The sequence below is a fragment of the Thunnus thynnus genome, chromosome 14 (genome assembly GCF_963924715.1).
Source record: "Thunnus thynnus chromosome 14, fThuThy2.1, whole genome shotgun sequence".
Classification (NCBI taxonomy): Eukaryota; Metazoa; Chordata; class Actinopteri; order Scombriformes; family Scombridae; genus Thunnus; species Thunnus thynnus.
Window position 1 is genome coordinate 17,900,596 of NC_089530.1, and position 20,679 is coordinate 17,921,274.

At 39.0% G+C, this 20,679-nt stretch overlaps 1 protein-coding gene across 1 annotated transcript in view; it reads left to right on the plus strand.

Annotated features, from left to right (window-relative positions):
• Window positions 1-7,236: 7,236 nt before the first annotated feature.
• The window catches only part of sorcs3b (sortilin related VPS10 domain containing receptor 3b), a 44,358-nt gene continuing 30,915 nt past the window's right edge, over window positions 7,237-20,679 (plus strand). The window contains exon 1 of the mRNA XM_067610317.1: window positions 7,237-8,076. Within this exon, the coding sequence (XP_067466418.1) occupies window positions 7,369-8,076 (708 nt within the window). The 5' untranslated portion in view covers window positions 7,237-7,368. The remainder of the gene's footprint in view (window positions 8,077-20,679) is intronic.

Here is a 20,679-nt window from a genome sequence, read left to right on the forward strand (position 1 = left end):
AGAATGAGAGGGAGACAAAAAGGAAAAGTGTGTGTATGGGTGTGTGGGCATGTGTGGTGAGAGGTAAAGGGGCTGTTGGTGGTAAGCAACTGCCTGCCAATAGACCCCAAAAGGTGGTGGAGCAGAGAACACACCACCTTTGGCCAAGTTCTTAAGTGCTCATTTAAAAAATCTCAGGAAAGTTGCAGAGGGTTTTAAGCAGTATTGACTTTGCTTTCAGTCTGTGAGGAAAGCCTAAAGGAAACCCACAGAAAGTCCCAGTTAACCCAAACAGACGAAATGTGGGACAAAATCCATAACACTGAAGACGTTTCTTTCCTCTGGCTTCTCTCTTGTCAGCGTAAAATATAACACAACGGTAAACTGATACAACCATTACTTGTTTATGATGTTGGAGAAGGGAAGACAGGGAAGGGGAGCTTTTTTTTTCAGTTTTCATTCCAAACACGTACTGGTGCCTTTTAATTTGCTATGTTACACTGGTATAAATCTGCCCCAGCATCATACTAAAGCTAACAAGGAGAGAAGGGATTTGGATGAACTCTGTCATGCTGTTTTTTTTTATTTTTTTTTTTACCATTTTTCTAATCTAATCTTTTTCTGTTGTTGTTTGCCATCCAATCCTGCTTGAACTAACTTAAATAAGAACACCACTCAGTTTTTTAAATCTATGTATGCATATATTACTCCCACAACATGGTCTGACATTCTAAGCAGTGTGTGTGTGAACATGCATGTCCTAAAGCTATAGTAGAAACCAGAGAATCAAGATTGCGTCCATAATGTAGCATGATGACTTACTGATAGCCAGCGGATAACTGAAAACAGAGCTCACTTTGTAGATTCAGGGAATGTTTGCCTTAACTTAAACATTAAAAAATGAGATTTATATTAGAATTAAATGAGCTGCACCAGCAATGTACTGTAGCAATTGTTCAGAAAAGTCATCTTTATACTGTAGGAACTGGCACCAAATTAGCATAGCTACCTTGTTTCTGCTCACCAATCCCCTCCTAATTTCACTCTCCAACATACTGTAATGCAATTATGCATAAGTATAGCTTCACTGTGTATGAATGGCTTCATTATACATAAGTATGGCTTTACAGATTTCAACTGATTCTCACTTCCTTTGTCTGCCTGACAATGAGAGACATTAACTGTAAGTTCTATTCAGATGATGAAATGTGCACAAAAGTGTGCATGGATGTCTCCCATGGGGGAAAAAAAGTTAGTGGCATTATGCTAACAATTGGGCTAAGGTTCAAGAGAGATGAAATGTGCATATATACAAGTCAAACTGCCTGTGTGCATGAAATTGCTTGTATTTCCCTTTAAGAGACAGATCTGGTATTTTCAAAGTGGGTCAAAGAATTTCTGTTTGATAGCAGATGGTGTTCGCTCTCCAGTGGCAATAAACAAACGTGTTCATTAGAAATTAACAGACTAGCTTCATAATTACGTTATTGTATCTGTTGGTCATAATTACTGGCCAGAGTGTGGTGGTATATTGGAGGAAAAAGGGTTTCAGAAATGTTATTTGGAGTCAAAAATGTTCACATGGACATATTCTGTCAGAGGTGGTTAAATAGATGAAAGAATTCATTCATTAATTTTTCCTTAACCCTACTCAGTGTTTTGGAGGACTGCTGCTTTTCCAATCATAAGTTTGGCTCAAGACGGGAAACCAGCCTGCGAAAGTTGTCAGTCCATCACATGGTTGACAGTCACACACATTCCTGGCAAGGCTTGTAAATTTTGAGTTTGCATTTCATCCAACAAGTAGGATGGAGTAGGACTGAGAGAACATTCAGAGTACTATATATATATTAGAAACAAGCCAACAACCCTGTAAAGGCACGGTGCCATCCTGGGTTAAAGAATAATTTTGTTTTTTTTACAACTTGGATCTCATTTGTGTAGTTTTCGCCATCAATCCTGTTGGTGATATCAAAATTGTACTCACTAAGTTAATTGCTGAACGTTTCCTCTCTAAATGTAATCGCTGCCTGGATCATGTTTCCTGGCAACACTTTTTTTTCTAGTGTGGAAAATGCCATAGTTACTGTATGTACCTCATGTTTGTCATAGGATGTGGACGGTGGGTATACAAAAAACAGGACTTGGGGCTCATATCCTGAGTCCTGTGTGTGTTGATATTTAAAGCACTTTGGTTAGGGAGAGACTGCAGTTTCAGTTAAATATTAATACAGTACACATGTGTCTTTTACTCTACCTTTTTCAATATTAAACCAATACCATGATCTTCCCCTCACCTTAACCAAGTGTCCTGAGTATCCAAATATTATCATAAATAACACCTATCATGCTTTAGTTTCTACCATAGCTTGTACAAATGGACATAGTGACATGACCCATTGGTTTGCATTGGAGCCAGTTGGAAGCCCAGAGTTGTAGTTTATGGTCAGTGCCATGGAAACAGGTTGGCACCAAAGCAAACGTGAGCTTACTGGGAGCACTGGGCACAGGTCCGTGATATTTTTTTGTTCCTAGGATGGCGAAGTCATGACCTGCCCTAATCTGCCTCTAATTGGCTTACGCTGATATTCTTACCCTAACCCTAACAAATCTCACTCTTCATGCCTAAACCTAAACAACCCTACCGATGAAGGCAACAAGTAATAGCCAATCAGAGGCTGAGTAGGGCGGGTCATGACTTCTCCCTTTTTTAGGGAAAAAAAATTGGCGAGCAGTGCACAATTGGGGCAGTGTTGCTAACTTAGTGACTTTTTCACTAGATATGGCGACTTTTAGGACACCTATAGCATTTCCCCCCCCCCAGAAAGTGGCAAGCGACATAGCTAGCCACTTTTTGGACAGAATTTAGCTCCTCTCCTCGAAGGGAGTCGCCAATACTTCTCAGTGAATGAGCGCTAATGTGGCTCTACACTTTCTCAGTTCTCACAGTGGACCAATCATCAGCCAGAGACATGAATGAGCTGTGAATGTACATACCTAATAACCAATTACTGATCCCCATTGTTTTTATTTTAGATAATTTAACTTTACTATCTAAGTTTGATTTTGTTGTTTGTCAAAATAGACAGAGTTAACAATAGTGAATTTATGGGTAGATTTAGATGCACATCGAGGATCTGCTTGAAAAAAATAGCTAATGATATAGCTAGTTACAGTCAGTTTAGCTTAACTTAATTTTCTTTAGATTTGCAAAAATGTTGTATGTATGTATATATAATTATGTCATGATGTCATATGTATGCAAATTAGCATGTGACATCTAGATGTCATCAAGACATCTAGCGGCTTTTCCTGCAGGCTTTATCTACTTTCCACTGAAAATAGTTAGCAACAGGGTTAAAATTAGCTACTTTTGCTAAGTTGTGATAACAGGGTAGGTATCATAATCAAGTAACATTAAACTTACTTAAATATTGTGACAATAGTTCCAGAGAGCAGCAGGTGAGCAAACTATCAATCGCAGCTGTCAATCAACACCCACACATCAGGCAGACATTAAAGCCTATTAAAGGTCTTCACCTCTCATTAACAGAGCAATAATTTCCAAAATGACCACTGGTATAATTATTAGAGGGCTTGAATTTAGCAATTGGGACCATAATGACTAACTGAAAAAAATGAGTGACTTAGTATTTCTTGAGAGAAGTTGACGCTTTTTAAATGAGAGTCTATTTGAGGCAGCATCTTGCGGCCGTCGATAGCGTTGCACTTTAAGCGAAAAATGTTCAAAATCAACATTTTGTGACTTAGCAGATATGTTCATTTTCTAATTTTGTTGATACAAAATGTAATTTGGGTGGCATCACATTTCCTATAAAATGTATTTGCTGTTGCAATTAACAGTTTATAAAAGTGATTTTTAGATGACAGGGTTGCAATGAGCGATTATTATATTTTGGATGTGCTCCCTTTGTTTTACCTCCAAAAAAATGGTTTAGATTATGTAGCTAAACTGTTGGCTTAGCACCTGTCTGATCTGACTACTTGTGTTTTTGCCCCATCTGACTATTGTAATGACGTGCTGCATTCCCAGATCTCAGTAATTACTTTGGTGAGCACTGACAGACACAATGGCCAAGTTGTAATAAACTGGAAAAATCCAAGAATGTTGAATGTTAAATCAAAGGATTTAACATTTTAAAGAATATGGATGAAGGAACAAAAACTGTAATTGACCCAGCACATCTGAGAATCTTCTGCAAAATGCCGCATTACAGCTGTGGGAAAGATGAGCTGCAGCTGTGGGAGATCAAGTAAATTATATTGATATCTTGACAGGCTCGTCCCTCTGTTCATCATGTACAGGAAAAGGCTTGAGAACAAAGACATCAAAGAGATTATAGTAATACACTGATTCACAAATGAGGAGAGTTGTATTTTCAGTGACAAGGCCAGTTTATTGCAGTGGCAAACTGTCCTAAACTACTCCTCCCGCTGTGATTTTAAAATGCCTTTCTTTCATCTAGACGATGAAGGAGAACAAAATAAGTGTTTTGCCATCTGCAATAAAAGAAAGTTTCTCTTTTTAATGGCATGGGTATTGCCGAGTTGGGAGTGCACCTTGCTGTTCATCTCCCGCATGCGAGTGTGAGCTGTCTGGGTGATGGCCATTATGGTTCCTGCTACTGCCTGTGCGTCTGCTCCACCGGGATCACTGAAGTGTTGGAACTAACAAGCTTGGGATGCAGACAGTGGATGCACAAATGGGATTTTGTCCTGAAAGCTTTAGAGTTGGCTCCCTGTCTTCAGTAGAAACAGGGGAAAGGATAGTGCCGTTTGCAGGGACTGTCTGAGTTATGCGCCACTAGAATGAGATGATTACATCTGATAATCTTGCTAATGATCTACACTGGGGAGGAGAGCACATAAAATTGAATGAGCTACACCGATGTACACAGTTTTCAGTCTCGTCCTCTCATCTCTCTTTTTTTCTTATTCTCTTTTGCTGTGGCTCAGATTTTATGCAGAATTTGAGATGTTCTCCACCCAGGAAGATATGCAATATTCCTTGTCATAGTTTAAGCACACCCAGGATGTAGGACACAAGCACGCACACACGTGCACGTGCCAACACACACAGACACATTAAAACAATCCCCCCAGATATTTTTTCACACATAAACATCCCTTTCTCTTTCTTTCTCTCTCTGTCACACACACATATATCCGCACGCCTAGAAAGAGACAAACTCACCAAAATCCGCACAATGCTCTCCCAGCCCAAGGTTAGTACAGATTAAAAGATGTCTTATTGACGGAGGAGGCTCCTCCTCTTTCCACGGCCTGTCAGAGTGTATTTGGGAGCAACCCACTTCATTTTAGCAGCATAATGGGTAAACAGAGTGTGATCAGTCCAATTACCCCCTCATTGCAGAGGCGTTCTGGCGGGAATGGCCTGTAGAGAGAGTGAGCTGTCTGGCGTGAGGCGGAGTTGCAACAGTAGCACCTGCTGCCCGGAGCTCTCACTTGTATGAATCTCAATTTGTTTGTACAGCCATGCCAAAAATGGTGACCAAAAAGTGAGCCCTCTGAGGACGATGGTACTGGCTAGCCTTCTGATGCTGTTTTCACTGCACTGTCTGTGGATCTGTGTAAGATCAGAGGGTGCTGTTCTCAGCATTGAACTCATGTCAATGTCAGTCCTTCCAGTAGATTGTTTTGTGCTTGCTTCTTGCTGTGCAGCTTTCAAGGACGATGAATTTCCTTATTCCCCCTCTACGCTATGTTTACAGCACAGTAGATGCATGCTTTTGCAGCTGAGAGTTCATCCACAGAACAGTTACAAGCTGTACGCTTAAATGTGCATTCTGAGAATGTCTGTGATATGGTTTTACCTGTTTTCAGATCCTGTGTTCACAACAAATGAATAGTGAGTAAGTGTGTGAGAATGAGTAATAGTGAGAATGAGTAAGAATACAGGAGAGTTGGCAGCACAGCAATATTCCCTCTTCAATTTTTGCAGTTCGTCTCATAACTAACAGTCACTGCCTGACATGTTCATGCAAGTGTGGAAGTTTGCGCTGCGTATCTTCAGGTCCTGGATTGGTTTAACCTTGACGGAAAGAAGTAATTGCTCTCAAGTTATCCTAGAATATGTGTAATTTCTGCCCTCACATTACAAGGACATATCTGGTTATATTCTTTATCCTGTTCTTATGATCTGAAGTTGTGCTTTTCGTCCTTGAAGGAGATGGAAATCCTTCTCTTCATGGTTTCTCCCTTGGGCAGCTGTCTGGCAGCTGATGCAAATGTATCTAACTTGTGTTTTAGCTCCTTATCACCAGGCATCATAATAAGTTCTCAAAGTAAAAAACATCCTTTTTTTTAAAAAAGACTGACGGACAGTTTCTGCAACAACTGAGAGAGCTCTGTCAGCAGGAAATAGGAATTGCCTTTCAGGATTTATTTGGCTCCACTAATTGAAACTAATACCTTTCAAATAGCATATTGATTTGGAGAAGGTGCCGTTTTTCCAAATGCACACTCTAAAATAAATTAATACTATGAAATGTGAAGGTGCTAAGATTAAAACAGAGTTGTTGGAGGCTGTGTGGCACCACAAGTGATGAAGATAACAGAAAACATATTATAGAATGACTTCAAAAGCTTCTTTCCACGGCTATTGTGCAGTAGAGGGCCTGAGGCGAGCTGTATTAGTGGTCTAAAAAGTCTTACAATGTCACCAGAAATATCAGGTGGAAAATGCTGCACCTCTGCAGCCCTGCACATCAGGAGGATATCAGTATCAGTCTGGAGCTCTATCAGGAAGTCCATCTGATTTCCCAAAAATGTTCCCTCACACACGTGCGCACGCGCGTGCACACAGTTGACAGATGAATCCGATGTTGATTGCTGCAAGAAAATGATTTTCTTTCTCCTGTCGTATCATGGGGGAAAAAAATGTTGCCACAGTGTGTACACAACACTGTTCTGCAAAACACAAATTACTTTTGCTGTCAACCGCTCCGAGTTAATCAAGTGCTGTTTTGGATAACTTTTATGGGTTTCCATAGACTAAGATGTTACTGAATAAAAACTCTGCCATCCCAGACGACAGTTAAATCGTGGAATAATTTCAAAATGTTTATGTCTGATTTCAGCATTTTAACCCCCCTTTTTTTCCCCCACAAACATCCTCATGAACAATGAGCTCTATCGGTTCCTGCAGTCACTCTCCGTCGGCGCGTTTGCCTGATGCGCAGCGCCTCCCCAACTGGTCCCTCACTTTGACAAATTCCTGGACGTGAGCGGGTCTGCTGAATGGCTTCTTGCTCGTACAGATGATACCTTGAATATCTTAGAAGTTGAATAGCTCCGCCACGCTATTTTTTTCTCCCTGCTGATAGACTATCAGTTAGGAAGGACAGAATGGGACTGTGGTCATTTTTGAGTTTCTCTCTTTTGGCTTTGGTGTTGCTGTACCCCTTTCACCCCAAGTTTGTGGCTCAAGCGGAAATAAGTTCTCCTACAACAGATAACAGATTTTATCGCCTGGAGATAACGCCGCTGGAGGCACGCGTAACCCGAAAATCAACGGAGGTCGAAGTCTCATTCAAAGTCGACAATAGCTCAAAAGTTTTAAGCGATTCTGAGACGGAATCGGTCGGTGTTGGTGCTTTAAATCTGAACAATGGCAACCAAGTGGGAAATGACATACAGAGTGGACTTGGAAATGAGTCACGAATCGGCATCAAAACGGTACCAAACTACCCCAGCCGTCTGAAAATACCTGTTAAAAAGTATGATAACATTTCCGAGGACAACCAAAGGCGACCTACAGCGAATATAATGTTAGAAAGCACATTTCCTGACACAAGAAAGAGGGCAAAACGGAGTGTGGGTGCAACATACACTGAAAATGTGGATAGGAGTGTAAGTGGAGAAGCGCAGCAGAGGTTTGTGGAGACTGTCCAAGGTATTTCCAACTCCAGAGCCGAGTACCGGCGCACTGGGGAGGAAGCCAAAGGGTCTAACCCGAGGCAAAGTGAGCCGCACCTGGACACTTCTACTTTTGCTCTGTCGGGAGACTCAGCACACAACCAGGCGATGGTGCATTGGTCCGGACACAACAGCAGCGTGAGTTTCAGTTCTGCAAAAACACATTTCACCATATTATAAAGGTTGTAGAGAACGTGAAAATACCCCCACACTGATTATAATGCAAAATATTATTTTTAAGTCTAAAATGCAAACTGAATATCTTTAATATATATACATGTATCTGTCACAATTTTACGCACACCTATCTCGGCGCGCAGGAGGGGATTTCACTCCAGCAAATGAATTATTCTAACAGTTCTATCAGTCTAACATAGTCTTGAATTGAACAATTTTTATATTCATCATTACATTTTCCGTTGTTGTCCATAGAAAGGTTATAACTGTGCGCATTGCGCGCCTGATTTTGTGGACGCCTGATGGTTATGACTGTGCACTTGCAGGATTCCCTCTCGCTTTTAAAACTACAGTAGAATCATTTATTTCAACAAATTATGTGTCACCTGAACTTTAAATCAACATTTAACCCCGCAGGTAAATTTATGGTGACACTGAGCAATGGGAAGGCGCAGGTAGTTTGGCAGCAATCACAACACATTAATTATTTATGAAATAATCAAGTAATGTCTCTCAGGAAGGTGCAAGCTACAATTAAAAGGGACTGTGACCAATCTGGCCCTTGATGTGACGCTGATGAGACACTGCCTGACCTTTTGGCAAATGAACCATGCCTTTGTCATTGACATTTGACTCACACCTAGTTGGTAGTTGTCTAATTGCCTGGACGAATACAGCATTGCAATATGTTTGTTGAAGAAATGGCGCCAAGCTTTGCACTTCAGAACAGATTGATGGGAATGCGCACAACTTAAATGGATGACAAGACATTGCAGCAACCACCCAGATCAGCACCCCCCCCCCCACCCCCACCCCCATTACACACACACACACACACACACACACACTACAGCTGCACGCACACGTGTGTGTGCCCTTTGTGATTGCACAACATTCACCCTCACCGAGACAAAGACATGGCGATTTTATCTCTTACTTTACATGTACAGCATGCAAAAGTGTTTGCAAGCTGCAGTATTTATCAGGCACAGTGATCTTAAAACTACAAACAGCCTTGTACAAAAGAAAGGAGCCACTCTGCCTTTTTTCTTCAGGTATGATCACCTTAATTTGCTGGGCACAAGGGTGTATGGCAGCAACTTAATCTGGGACCACATCTGGAGATTTGTGTGTCCCAGAAACACTTCATACATTATCCAAAAAGGTAGATATATTTTGCTCAATGGTTATATCATTCAACTTGTATTTCTCATCTGTTACAGTTTATTTTTGTAATCAATGTCATAAGGTTAGGGGCATCCCTGTCTTTTTTATTTTTATTTTATTTTTTTAATTTTACACAAACAGAAAATGCATATACAGTACTTACACACAAAAAAAAACCATATACCTTACATTGCAAACACAAACATAACTTTACAAATTACAACGGACATACCACATATATACATATATATATACACCTATATAAACATACCACATATATACATACATTTACACCTATACAAACATACGTACATACATGTACATAAATGTCAAGTACTTTAAGTATTTGTACAAATCAGCAATACAGGAATTCAAATTAAATACTTCATTCTATAGCAGCAACTAAATGAAAAAGCCAGATAATATTAAATTATGATATCATAGAATAATCACAACTCTGTTTTCCAAGGCATCCCAATCTTTGCCCATGTTGATGCATCATTATAGATTGTTTCTACAGGAATAAACTAGAAATGCACCAAGTAAAATCTGATTTGTGGGATACGTCTTGCTGTTGGTCTGAGATGTCTTCACCAAAGATTGTCTTTTGTACTGTAGCTCACTGTTCACTGGATCATCACTGATGAGCTTGTCACTGTGGCCAGTCAACATTTGAGATTTATACATCCTGAACTCTTTCTGTGGTCCCAAAAGTACAGCTGAAACTGCAGGAAGTAAATTGATAGCGTTTTATGACTAGATGTTAGAGCTCAGGCTATATTAGATTTTTTTATTAGATGTAAATGACTGATAATAAATCTAATCTAAAAGGGACATTTGAAGGAAAATTACTTCATTCCAATGGTCTAGGGTAGTTCTATCAAATATTCTCCTTAAGACTTTGCCTATGATCTGACCAAGATGTAAAATCCTACAGGGAGTGAAATGAGAAAGATGTGCAAGGTGATGGTGAAAGCGCCAGAGGGGATCTCCAGAGTTCAGATTTGATCAAGAATTTCATTGTATAAAACCTCAAATCTTTTCACAAATCAGTTTCCCAACTATTATTCGATTTCTGTGATTGTCTGAGACATCAAAGCCTGGAGTCATAGCTCTCTGGTCTGTGACTTTAAAAGAGATAACATTGATTGGACTCGACCATGGGAATAAAACATATACTAGATGAATTCCCTTTTAAATTCAAGCTTCTTAACTACATGTAGTATTGATTGACTGCATGTTTCTTGCTTCTTAAATCTGTCCTGAATGTGAATGGGGTTGAAGATATTAAGATTCATGATTTATGATGATGTGTGCCACAAATATGGGCAAAAATAGAAATTAAACTCATTAAAAAATACTACACACACTTGGCGACGGATGTCCTGTATGGCAAATCAATATTTCAGTCATTTGCCTCACATGGGTGTTCAAGCTGTGTTATGACTGTGTGGGTAATCTTTTTAAACAGCACAGGCAGCACATCCCACACTTAAGGGATGCAGAGACCCCCTCCCGCCCCCCTGAAGGCAAAAGTCTTAGTGTGCAAGCCAGCTGACTGTTTGTTGATCGGGGAGTTATTGGCAGCCAAATGATTTGAGGCTCCTCATTGACCATTTATGCAAGTGTGTGTTTCTCCTCAAAGACAGCTGACCAAACTGGGACACTGCGATGAAGCTAAGGACAGCTAATGAACGTCTTTATTGACATTACATCCCCCCGAGCTTCTGCTGCTGAAATAATACTGTATGTTGGTGTAAATAATGTCCATGTACCTTGAGAATAAGGGTCTGGTTATCTTCATTGGCTTGCTATTTGACTCATGTTGTGGGAACACTGATGAGGCCAGCTGTTCCTCATGGCCGTGGAGTAAAATCTCTGTTTTTTTAATGTTATGTTTCATCTTGGAGGTGGCGAGAGTCAAACCAATCTGTCAGCTCCGTCACATCGTCTTTTTCGCTGCCACTGGGAATCAGACAGGCCTCTCGGGCCGCGTCGCACGCATACTTAATCAGAATGAGGTGGTTATTGTTGCACATAATCTCATTGGTATAAATAGACAATAAAAAAGAGGAAATGGCATGGCCCCGGGGGACACCTGTGTTTAAAACCGGTTCATTAGATAGACAGCCATTCCATTTAACATGCCAGAGCTGGTTGCATAGAAACTCCTTGATCCATAAAATCAAATGGAATAGGTTCCCAGTTCACAGAGGCATTTGACCAGAGTTTGTGGGTGTTACAGGATGATGAAAAGTGCATTAGAAAGCTGCCACTGTTGAGGTGTTCAGATACAACAGAGGGATTTGTCATTGCATTTTCCTGGTTTTGCAGTTATAGTTTGATTTAATAAAAAAAAGCATATGATGCTTAGTCTAAGGGGCTGATATGTGACCTTGTAGAATCTTTTATTCATGCACTTTTTGTCATCCTCTGGTCCCTTGGTCTCTAGCTAAAGGGATTTTTGATCCGTGCATACAACATTTGATGAAAATCAAAAGGGGTTCACGTTTTAACATTTCAGTACAAATTGTTTCCCTCCTGTGGTACTTTGTATTAGAATATTTTGCAGCTCCTCAGCGGCTGGAAATTTCCAGTATACACAAAACCTTTCCAGAGTTTTTGTGTATATTAATATTAATAAACTATCAGACATTACTGATGCTCAGTTTGGATATTTATGTTTCAGATTTCTTTCTTAATATGGATTTTAAAGTGGTAGCTGATGAAAAAATAAAAAATAAAAAAAATAAAACAAATCAAGATAATTTCTTTTCCACCAGACATTTTCCCTCTACCTGCTTGTCCCTCAGGGTGTCAGCACCATACGTCTGTTCATTAATCCTGCTGGTCTCAAGCCTTTAGGGGTGCAATGTCCAATGATGTGATTGTAAGATGCTGATGGAAATTGCAGCAATCCTACGTGCTATGTAAGAGGTAGACTGCTGGTTACTACAGCAAAAGCAATTGCTCAGGAGCCTGGATGTGCAATTTTTAAACATTAGCTGAGGAAAAGAAAACATTTCTCATTGTTCTTTTGGCTACGGTTTTATTTTATGGCACACAAGATACAAGTTTCACCCTCTCTGTAGTAATAATTCAGTGAAATCCCAGTTTTTACTCCTCAAATGACATGCATGTGTGCCCTTTTTTCCATGAATCATTTGTGCTCAGGGACCATAATGCATCGCATCAACATAGGCTCTCAGCACTTCCTCAGCACTTAGACTGTAGTTTTGCCTCACAAAGTGCATTTTAAGTGGCAAATAAAGGCCTGCCTTCAGTTGTATGTTCAAGCACACTGTCATTGTTTGATTTCTTTCTGCTTCCCAATCTGTCCCAGTCTCTCTCTCTGTTTAACACACACACACACATGCACGCATACACCCAGCTTTTATGTTTCAATTTTAATCAAAGTGACAAAGCGGGTGCAGAATCATATTTGACAGGTTTGCATGTGATTAATTAGTTTAATAACTGTCACCGTGTGGTAGACACATACTATAGCTGTGATTAGGTTATGAAAACAAATTTATGCATTTTCTGATTGGGAAAATCATAAAATTGAAATTCAAATTGGGAGGTGACTTCTTTATTAATTATCATGGAGACAAAATGTGCTTCTTTATGGAAGAAGTTTTTATGCGTGATTGTCACGGCTGATTTTGTTGTCTTTAGTTTCACCACTTCTAAAATCAGGCAAACCAAGTGACCCTGGTTTGGTAACATTATGTGTTGAGACTCTCTGGGCCTTGAAGCAGTGTATTTCCTGAAGCAACATAGCAGTTACTATCATGTTTAAAGATGACTGGGATTGCTCAGGTGGCAGTCAGCTTAAATAATGGTTTGACTTGGCAGTTTACAGTGACAGGAATGTATTAGTTGCAGGGGAAATGGTTTTTCCTATCTAGTGAGATACAAAAGACCCAACATAAAGCACTACACACACACACACACAGACACACACACACACCGCGCAATCAGTAGAGATGATGGAAAACTTCCAAACACAAAATGACACATTTAGAAAATAGAATACTCACTCAATGGCTTTCCTGGAACAAATCCTTTAAAATGACTGGTTTGCTTTTGCTTTGAACAAAAAACATAGTTGAGTTATAGTCAAAATCAAATGAGCAAATAAATATGGATCTAAATGATGGCAGTTATTCAGAAATTATGACAAAATATTCATCAAAATCTTTGCAGAGGTAAGACTTGACAGACACTACATATCATTTGCATGAGCTAATGATTATATTGGAGTAAATAATAAGAGTGCCATGAGACTATAAATTATTTAAACAACTAAACATTGAATTTGAAATAACATCAAATTGTATTCTAGTTTTACTGCTGCTCCCATTTCATACGCCATCTAAAGCTGAATCCAGTAAGATTTAATTCTTGCTTTCATGCTTTTCCATCTTATCATTTTTATGTTTCTTTGCTGTATACTGCAGCAATTTCATTCAGTGGCTCAATTTTCCACATAGAGGTAATTGAAATTTCATATTATCAGATGATGTATTTGGTTGTGCTTCTGTTGCCTTCAGTTGCCCGAACATGTCCCTTTCTGACACGGAGATGCTCTGGAATAATTTTTGACCCACTGCAACCAAAAAAAAAAAAAAAAATGAAATGAAACTTTATGTGACAAATAGGGATCTATCAGTCCCTGGAACTGATATAATTGAAAAGTGGTGGTCCACATTTAATGTCAAGATTATACATTCTTAAATTTAATTTAATTTAATAGCTCAAAATGTCACACACACGATTCAGGTTAAAGGGCATCTGTCCAGAAAATCACTGAGTAGCATAACATTTTCATGAACATGTAATCAAATAAGCCTTATATCATAACCAAAAAAGCTAATATTAAACTGGTGTGACACACATTATCAACCCTGTCTCCTAGAAATAAAATTCATATTACTAATTTGCAACAGCAAATTCATTTTGAAGGAAACTTAATGATGCCCTTAATGACGTTTTCTATCAACAAAATGAGGAAATGTTGTTAATGAACATATCTGGCAAGTCGCAAAATGTTCAATAACAATAACATTTCATTTGTTTTCTTACAATATACAATCTTGCAATAGAGCTGCAACAATTAGTTAATTAGTCGATCAACAGAAAATGAATTGGCATCCATTTTAATAATCAATTAATTGTGTGAGTCATTTTTCAAGCCTCTCAAATGGGAGGACTGGCTGCTTTTCCTTGTCTTGCGTTATTCATGTAGTAATTTCAATACATTTGGGTTTTGCTAGGACAAAACAGAACATTTGATGATGTTATTTACATTTTTTCAGTGGTGTTCACAGGCATTTTTCATTGATTAACTGAGAAAATAATGGCGAAAAATAATAAATAATACTTTTTCATGTTAGGCAGTCAAAGCAAATGGAATAATTGTGGTGCCTGAAAATCATTCAATTCAAACTGGGAGACGACTTCCTTAATAATTATCATAAAGGCAGTGTTAACACAAACTGTGCTACTTTATGAAAAAAGTCTTGTAGATGTAAATGCACATACTAATTTTGTTTGTGATTTCACAGGACTAAGGTTAGGGAAAGATTGTGGTCTTGGTTAAATACTGAAAAAGCCAACACTGATGTGAAGCATGAGTCATGATGTATTTACTGTATCAACATTTAACCAAAAACGAAAGTGCTGTTGTTGCCTTAAATCTAATACACAGGATGTAAACCTTGGTTTCTGATGTAAAGAGACCTGTGTTTACTTTGAACACCTACCAGTGTCCTTAGATTTGCAATACAACACTCAGCATTTTTTGGTAATAACAATGTAACATACAAGGTTTGTCCTTCAGTGAGAGTGATTTTGGCCCCTGTTTTGCTCTGTGGCTGAATACAGTACAAATGCAGGATGAAAAATAAATAATTCATTTTGATGAACCTTCGGGTCCCTGTTTTATTAGTATGATTAGGCAAAGCCAAAACCACAGGTAAAGAAATTAAAAATAATCTACACTCTGTCTTTTAGATCACAGCGCTATGACTTTGTAACGGAATAATTATTTGAATAGTAGAAAAAAGCTTCAGCCTATATGAAATGAAATGACATTTGATTTTACCGATCATCAATTATCAGTCACTCCATGTCGAGCCTGAACTCAGTGCCCAGTCAGTCACAATAATAATACCTGGAGAGGAAAAGGAGCCAATTCACTGAACAGTATCTGTTACTGTCTAGATGGTACCAAAAGTAGTAAACAAATTGATGAAAATTGCCCAATCTGGCAACACTGATGCCCACTCTCCTCTTTGACCACCTCTGTATGACTTCAGATCATTACAAGAACATAGCATTTATGTTCCCTGGAGAAAAACTAAACTAAATCTGCCCACTAAACATAATCCTAAAAGATTTTATGTTTCCTTCAAAACATAACTGACAAAAAAAAAATATGTAGCCTAGTATAAAAGTGTGATTTCTAGGAGTCAGGGTTGACATCATTCACTTCCGGATACTTACAGTAGTTCATCAAAACCGATGTTAACTAAATCTGTAAGAGTAGCCAATTTCCTCCTCAACACATTATGAAAAATGCAAATAAGTGGGGCACATTCAACTCATGATCTGAGTCTCACAGCATATTTGGCAGCAAGGGGGTCATTTTAGGTGGAGGACTTTCCTCTTCCAAAATCTCGATTTGGACCCACTACTGCCTTTGGCTCCAGCTCACAGCCCCCCGGGCAGAAGCCGAGCCATTAGGAGCCAAAGCTGTGAAAGAACAGAAGAGAATGGAAGAAATGCCTGAATGGTGTTATATTGCTTAAAGTTATCCAAAATGCTAACTACTTTTCAAACTTATCAAAAAATAGTTCATATTTCCAAGATTTTATATTATCATAAATTCACTCTGGTAAATTTCCAATCTTTGTTATAGACAATGGCTTAGTGAATAACAGAATTACACACCAACATTACAACTGGAACAAGGATGAATAAATGTAGTCATGCTACTTCAACCTCTGAACACTAAATACGAGCAAACAAGAGAGCCACAGAACAAGAGACCTGTATGGGTAGAATGCTAATGCTGTATTTTTGGCTCTCCACACTGCTTACAATGCATAAAATTAATTTTAAATTGCATGGGATGTGACTAAAACTTTGTCAAATGTGTCGAAACATTTAAATGACTTCTAAAATTGCCATCACATTTGTCCTTGTATTCCGCTTCCCTTGTTTTTCACCTTTTGTGCAAACCACATGCATTGTGCTGAAACATCGACATCAAGACACAGAAGAAAAAATATGGACCAGTCTATGTGTATGTTTCAATACGCAGTCTATTAAACATTTCTCTGACTCTTGGCCTTTCTTTAAAGAAATGAAGCAGACCAATTGCAATGTTTTATCCCACTAATGGCAACATTTTATTGTACATTGTTGTATGCCCACAAAATCTCTTCACAATAGAGCTTTATTTGTGGTGAAACCCTTTTACATTCAGTCCATTTCATTAATTTCCCCCCATTATGGACTGAATTGATTGCTGAAACCTCTCAAGCTCAAAGCATCAGGGCTATATGACCAAAGCTCAGGAGTCAAGAGGATAAGCAAACATACAGACAGCAGACTAATGCAAAAGGGACATTTCACTGGGGTTTACTTGATGAAAGCTGTATCCTCGGAGTATGTTTTCACCTGCAAAAGAACAAACAATCAATTTGGTCCACAGATAAGATGAGGACAGAGTAAGGCCTCTCTTCGACTGCACCATTTCTCTTAAAAGACGTTTGTCTTTCTTGTTAAGTGCTCTACTTCGGAGTTGTCCTCAAAGAGCCACAATCAGGATGTTGTGTTTTTATCCCTCCGCCCACTTGCAGTGTATCTTGATTTTGCCCTTGCTTCTCTTAAGCCTTAAAGAAATGTATGCAAATTTGCAACCAATACTGTATTTCTTTTCTCTGCAGGTGTTTGCATCAGATAATTTCTAATGGATGCACGAATATATTAATCCTTAATCATATGGGGAGAAAAAAATAAGCTGCAAAATACTTCTACAATGTCGGATGTATTGTGACACTTTTCAGCGACAGTATTTTCATCATTTTGATGTACAGACTTCTCTCTACATCTACACTTGTAGTCTACATTTTAAGCACGTTTTTCTAGATGCCATTGGCTCAATAAAGGAGTCAAAACAATCCTGTTTCCTGTGCTTGGCGGTTGATTTTTTAGCACAAGATTTTCTTGTAGCACAAGAAATGAAAATTAAAAGTGGCAGCGCTACAACAGACCTGAAATGTTCTCAGTGTGAGTAGGGGATCTAGGACATTAATTAGCTAGTTGACTTTAAGAAAACACAGTGTTTGTCAAATTACTCAAACGACTGTTTTGCCCTTGGCATCTGTCTTCCTTCCTTTAATGAAGTTGAGATTGTAATGAGCTTAACAACAAATGAAACAGGTTTTATTTTTGTGTCCTTAGGATTGCATCTGCATGAACAGTCCAATGAAATGCAGTGTAGTGAGGTGAACAATGGAGTACGAGCTTGCTTTTTTCATATTGCCTGGCCAGCTTTTGGTGTCTGAGCCACTATTCTAGATTTTTCACCCCGCTTCCTCTTCCAAACCACTTGCTGCTTTCTATTCAAATGAGTAATGGCAGAGAGTCAGTTTTTACACTGTGACACAAGTATGAAAATTTATGTAAAAGCTGGGCATCACCCTCATCTGGTCTACTAGAGACACCATTTGCTCTCAAAAATCATTTTTCATAGTTTAGAGGTGAGCCCATCTTGCTGTTTCTGTTTCTAGACGTGTTTTATTCTGTAGAAAATTTAGGATATATTGTTACGATTAGTCACATTAAATATTATACACGATGTATAAAAAATATACATGAAGTATAATTTCATGCCATTGGCAAGATGGTGCTGCTTGAGGACACACAAACAACCTTGCTGAATTTGCCAAACTCACCTTTCTACAAAAACCCAGTTTGTGTTTCAAACATATACACAAAACCAATACATTGCATTGTTAGATTGCTTCTGGTGTTGCTCAAAGAGCCGCCTACTGTGCGCTGCAGCCATACAAATCAACCTTCAATAATGTACCACTCTCAATACATGGAGTCAACATGCAACGTGCTCTTCTAAATAATGGCCAAGCTCCTTTGCCAATGAGGACAAGTTTCAAGGGGAGAGAGAGATCAAGTCGACCATACTGAGAGATCCTCTACTTGATGACAACCTTCCTGTTGGCTGGTGATATCCAACTAAACCCAGGGCCTCACGTGATCACCAGTGGCGAACTGCTATCCTCTCCGGGCGTACTGGACTCCCACTCTGCTGTGACCCTGTCTTCTTCTTCTTGTTCTGTTTTGTTTTACAGTGTTTGGCATCCACAAATGTTGCATTACCACCATCTGCTGGAATGTAAAAACTTCGTAGTGCAAACTATTTACAGTGTCCACCCATTCACGACATTGTCTATTCTATAACCAAGACCTAATTGCCTGAGTTGATGCAAATCCTTCCCACAGTGTAACATTTAGATCTTCTCCAAATATGTCTATAACATTCAAGTATCTCCTGGCAGTGTCCAGCTCCATCTTGATTCTTTCTGACTTCCCCTGTATTCAGCAGTGCAATTTATGACCATGGCAATGAATGCCAAAAATCTTTTCTCCTCTGCTTTCCATGCAGATATTATAATCAGCTCCATTCCTTTTTTGCTCCGGTTCTTTTTGCACTTCCACCATCTTGTTATTTTTCTCCATTCTCTTAGCAGCTTTGACAATCCTGCTTCTCCTCTCATCTATTTCACTTTCCCTTCCTTAATTTTTCTTGGACACTGTGCTGACCCCACATTGTGATTTCCTCTGCAGTGCAGGCACTTTGCTTGTCCTTCTACTTTGCAGCTGTCCTTCCCACACCTCCCACATCTTCTGACTCCTCTACATACTGCAGCAACATGTCCATATTCCTAACAACAAAATCATCTGAGAGGAGCTCTGTCATATGGCCTCACCCTATAACACACATAATCAAGGTACACTCTTTCCAGCAATTCCCCTTGAAAACTCAAACACACAGAATTACTGTCCTCCCCTTCTTGGAATCTAGTCGTTCTGCTCGCCTCACACACACCTGCATCATCCCCAAATGATTCAGCCTCTACTGACAGTGGTGAACCACTTACCACTCCCTTCATCTTTGCTTCTAATCCAGGTGGGAAGCAATTCACACTGCTACCAACTTCAAATGCACAAATCTTAAGGGCTCTATATCTCTGGCGCTTTGAGACATAATCTATAATAACCATCCAACTTCTAGTTATCCTGATCAATCACACTGCTCCAAGTTTTTCCCCTACAAACTTTCCGACCACCCATAGGTCCATGAAAATCCCATCTGTGTTTGTCATGGCTGTCATCCCAACAAGATACATCTCTTCTTTTCTCATTATTATTATTATTATTATTATTATTATTATTATTGTTATTAATGATAAAATGATTATGCAGTAGAAGACATCTTCATGATGTGACCCTCTAGTTGTACAATAGTACCCAAGAAACACAAAACTACTTGAAAAATGTACACTCAGGCCCACTGTACCCGTGCATCTTGTATATATGCACAGCCCAGGTAAATAAAAGAACATCTGCGCTCAAGGCTTGTCAGATTTTGTTTAATTCAATCACTTGATGGATTCAAAACCCATCTATACTCCGTTTATTAAATCTGACAAGGTCACAGAAACTGACCTGCAGACAGCTGACATAGAAAGGTGGCATATTTTGGTTAAAATCAGCTTATAAAAGCTCAAACGTAAGAAATTATTTAATTAGTGTCGACACATTTCAGCGAGTTGTCAGACATTTTGATGTTTTGGTTAGAATGAGAGGAGGTAAATAGACAAAGGTTACTGCCGGGAGATGGCTCTCTGTATGGATGTGTTTACCCTACAGTACAATATGTAAAAGCGTATGTGTATTCATGAGAATGTAAATGTGTCTCATTTTAGCGGTGAACTTTTCAGAGGACACTAAAGGTAAATAAAATAGAGATATGTGTCAATCCTCTCTGAGAAGGAGCTGTTAGCCGTGTTCTTACAAAGAACCTTACATCATTCAGTGTTAGCAACTTGGGGGTCCCTTGGAAATTAATTTAGATCCTTCAGTTGTCCCCTCCAGTTAGGTTCAAAAACAGTGCCAGATCTACATGAAAGTGGTTGTATTTCTCACATTTCTAAAGATTTTTCCCTTCTTCCTGTGATGTGTTACTCCTGAGCAGAAAAGAAACAACAATCTAAAGGTGTGCTGTTTAGAGTAAGGGTCGCTTTTTTCCCTTGACTACCCAATTAGACAGAAATAATATTTGAGGGGTAATGTCTTAATGAT